This window comes from Chanodichthys erythropterus, chromosome 16, assembly GCF_024489055.1.
Source record: "Chanodichthys erythropterus isolate Z2021 chromosome 16, ASM2448905v1, whole genome shotgun sequence".
In the NCBI taxonomy this organism is placed as follows: domain Eukaryota; kingdom Metazoa; phylum Chordata; class Actinopteri; order Cypriniformes; family Xenocyprididae; genus Chanodichthys; species Chanodichthys erythropterus.
Window position 1 is genome coordinate 10,634,433 of NC_090236.1, and position 2,117 is coordinate 10,636,549.

The following is a 2,117-nucleotide window of genomic DNA, read 5'->3' on the forward strand; positions in this document are numbered from 1 at the left end:
ATAATGCGTGTATGTGACCATCCAAGTGCATTGAGGACGCGAAAGAGAAATAAATTTATGGTTTAAGAGCTATCTTGAACGCGCCTCTCTCTCGCTCGCTCTGTGTGCGCGCAAGCCTTGTATGCGCGTCTGTGCGTACCGATAACAGAATGGTTTTATATCTATTTAATGTGTGAAATAGCAAGACAAAACACGTTCAAATTATAACCTGTTCACTCTTTTGCGGTGAAACTTGCAAATGAACCGTGAATCACATGCGTTCCGAACCGTGGGGCTTGGTCCGTACGGATCACGGATCAACAACGATCCGTTTAACCACTAGAATCAACAGAACAGTATTGTATACGACCATACTAGTCTAATTCTGCACTATATTTCACAGTATTCTCATTTAAATTATACATGCAACATCAGAATGACCTACTCTATAGTAAATGGTCATTTATGAATGATTTATTCATTTTCCATCTGTCATGTGACAAATGAGCAAAACACTTGAAGACACGGTAGGTATGATGGTAAATAAAGCATCTTACAGAATCATGTCTTTAGTGAAACATTTTATTCATGCAACATGTTTGGCTGTGGTATGAATATTCTAGTACAGAATCACACTAATGTTAATTAAACATTAATCTATTATTAGTCTTGCATTAGTAAGTAGTTCCATTAATGTATGCAGTATAAGTGTGACATGCACTCCTTAAATGACATTTTCCCTTTAAGACTGTGTTTAAATGACAGGGGTATTAGTTGCACAGGTCCGTCTGACAGCACCTGGCTGTAATAGAAGGGCTGGACTGAAGAATCAAGCAATCTCCCATTTTACTGCACCTCCGGAAGTAGGAAACTAGAGGAATGTAAAAGAATTTAAAAGTTAAGGAGTGTCCTTGTTCATCTTGACATATTTTTCTGTCTTTCTAAACTTCATATATGTTTGTGCAAAATCCATTGCACACATGATCATTTGAGATAGGGACTCACAGGGATATGTGGTGAATCTGGCAGATACACAGGCATCTTGTCCATAGCCACACGTCTCCTTGGTGGTCACACAACTTCCTCCTGGTCTGGCAGGGACACACCTGTTACATTTCAGGGCAGAGCCTACAAAACAGTTCAAGAAATTATCACTTATTGCAAAACATATGACACTGACTATTGCATCAAGATGGAAACACTAAGCTTTTAATGTGAATGTAATAAAAACATGACAGATTGTTGGTTTGCACAATTAGACTTCTTAGATAAAGGACACTGTTTTAGCTGTGCTAAGAGACTGGACTTCTGTGGTACTAAAACAATTCAGAAAAAGCAGTTTGGCTTTAATGCAAACCCACCATTCGCCAACACCAGGGTGAGAACAAGAGCCAGCAGCAGAACCTTCATCATTCTGTTGAATAAAGTGGAAACTAATCAATTGACTAATCGATATTTGTTATAACAGAAGGTATCAGATCAGGCAAGTTATGAAACATTTAATGCACCCTTATATTCCAATGAGCGATTGATTCATTTACTTCAGATGCTGTATTCCTATGTCCCTGTTTTCTTTGAAATTGCACTTAGACAACAAAATATGAACTGTATCATTATTTATTATTTATAATAATAATAATAATTATAGTAAAAATATATAATATAATTTTACACATATATTTGTATTTATTACAACACTGAGAATTTGAGAAAAAACACTGTTATTTTATGATTGGCAAGGTCCAAGACTCATTTTCATATTTTCTTACAATTCTCCTATTAAATGTACTAAATTAATCTGTAACTTATTACAGTCTAATATATATATAAAAAGCAAACTTAGTTATCTTACCTTGACTGTGAAGCAGAGCTGAATGTAGTTCATACACACCTGTGTCCCTTATATACTGTGATTCTGCCTGTAAAAGTTCCAGGAATCTTTGTCAGGAATTTGGAAATTTTATGTTGGATTCCAGCCAATGAAACTAAGAACACAAGTATTTGTTCATTGTGTACTTTTGGCTTAAGTTTCACATGATAAGTGTTTTATTGGTTTACTGCATGGTCAGTGTGGTTGTGTAATTTTTTGTTTTGTTTTGTTCTGCTCTGGTCTGATCTTTTTCGAGTTGTGCAACAAA

General features: G+C 35.7%; 1 protein-coding gene across 1 annotated transcript; it reads right to left on the reverse strand.

Annotated features, from left to right (window-relative positions):
- Positions 1 to 545: 545 nt before the first annotated feature.
- LOC137002883 (CD59 glycoprotein-like) lies at positions 546 to 1,890 on the reverse strand. Its single transcript, XM_067362813.1, has 4 exons — positions 1,832 to 1,890; positions 1,341 to 1,393; positions 985 to 1,107; positions 546 to 850 (listed from the first exon to the last, which is right to left on the reverse strand). The coding sequence occupies exons 2-4, from the start codon at positions 1,390 to 1,392 to the stop codon at positions 750 to 752; spliced, it is 276 nt and encodes a 91-aa protein (XP_067218914.1). The 5' UTR covers position 1,393; positions 1,832 to 1,890; the 3' UTR covers positions 546 to 749.
- Between the last annotated feature and the right edge of the window lie 227 nt (positions 1,891 to 2,117).

What these genes read in the sequence shown, in the direction of transcription:
- LOC137002883 (XM_067362813.1), bottom strand. Translation starts at nt 1,392, where the DNA reads ATGATGAAGGTTCTGCTGCTGGCTCTTGTTCTCACCCTGGTGTTGGCG. An exon ending in CACCCTGGTGTTGGCGAATG is followed by an intron (nt 1,108 to 1,340) that starts GTGGGTTTGCAT and finishes ACTGTTTTGTAG; the next exon opens with GCTCTGCCCTGAAATGTAAC. An exon ending in CAGATTCACCACATATCCCT is followed by an intron (nt 851 to 984) that starts GTGAGTCCCTAT and finishes ACATTCCTCTAG; the next exon opens with TTTCCTACTTCCGGAGGTGC.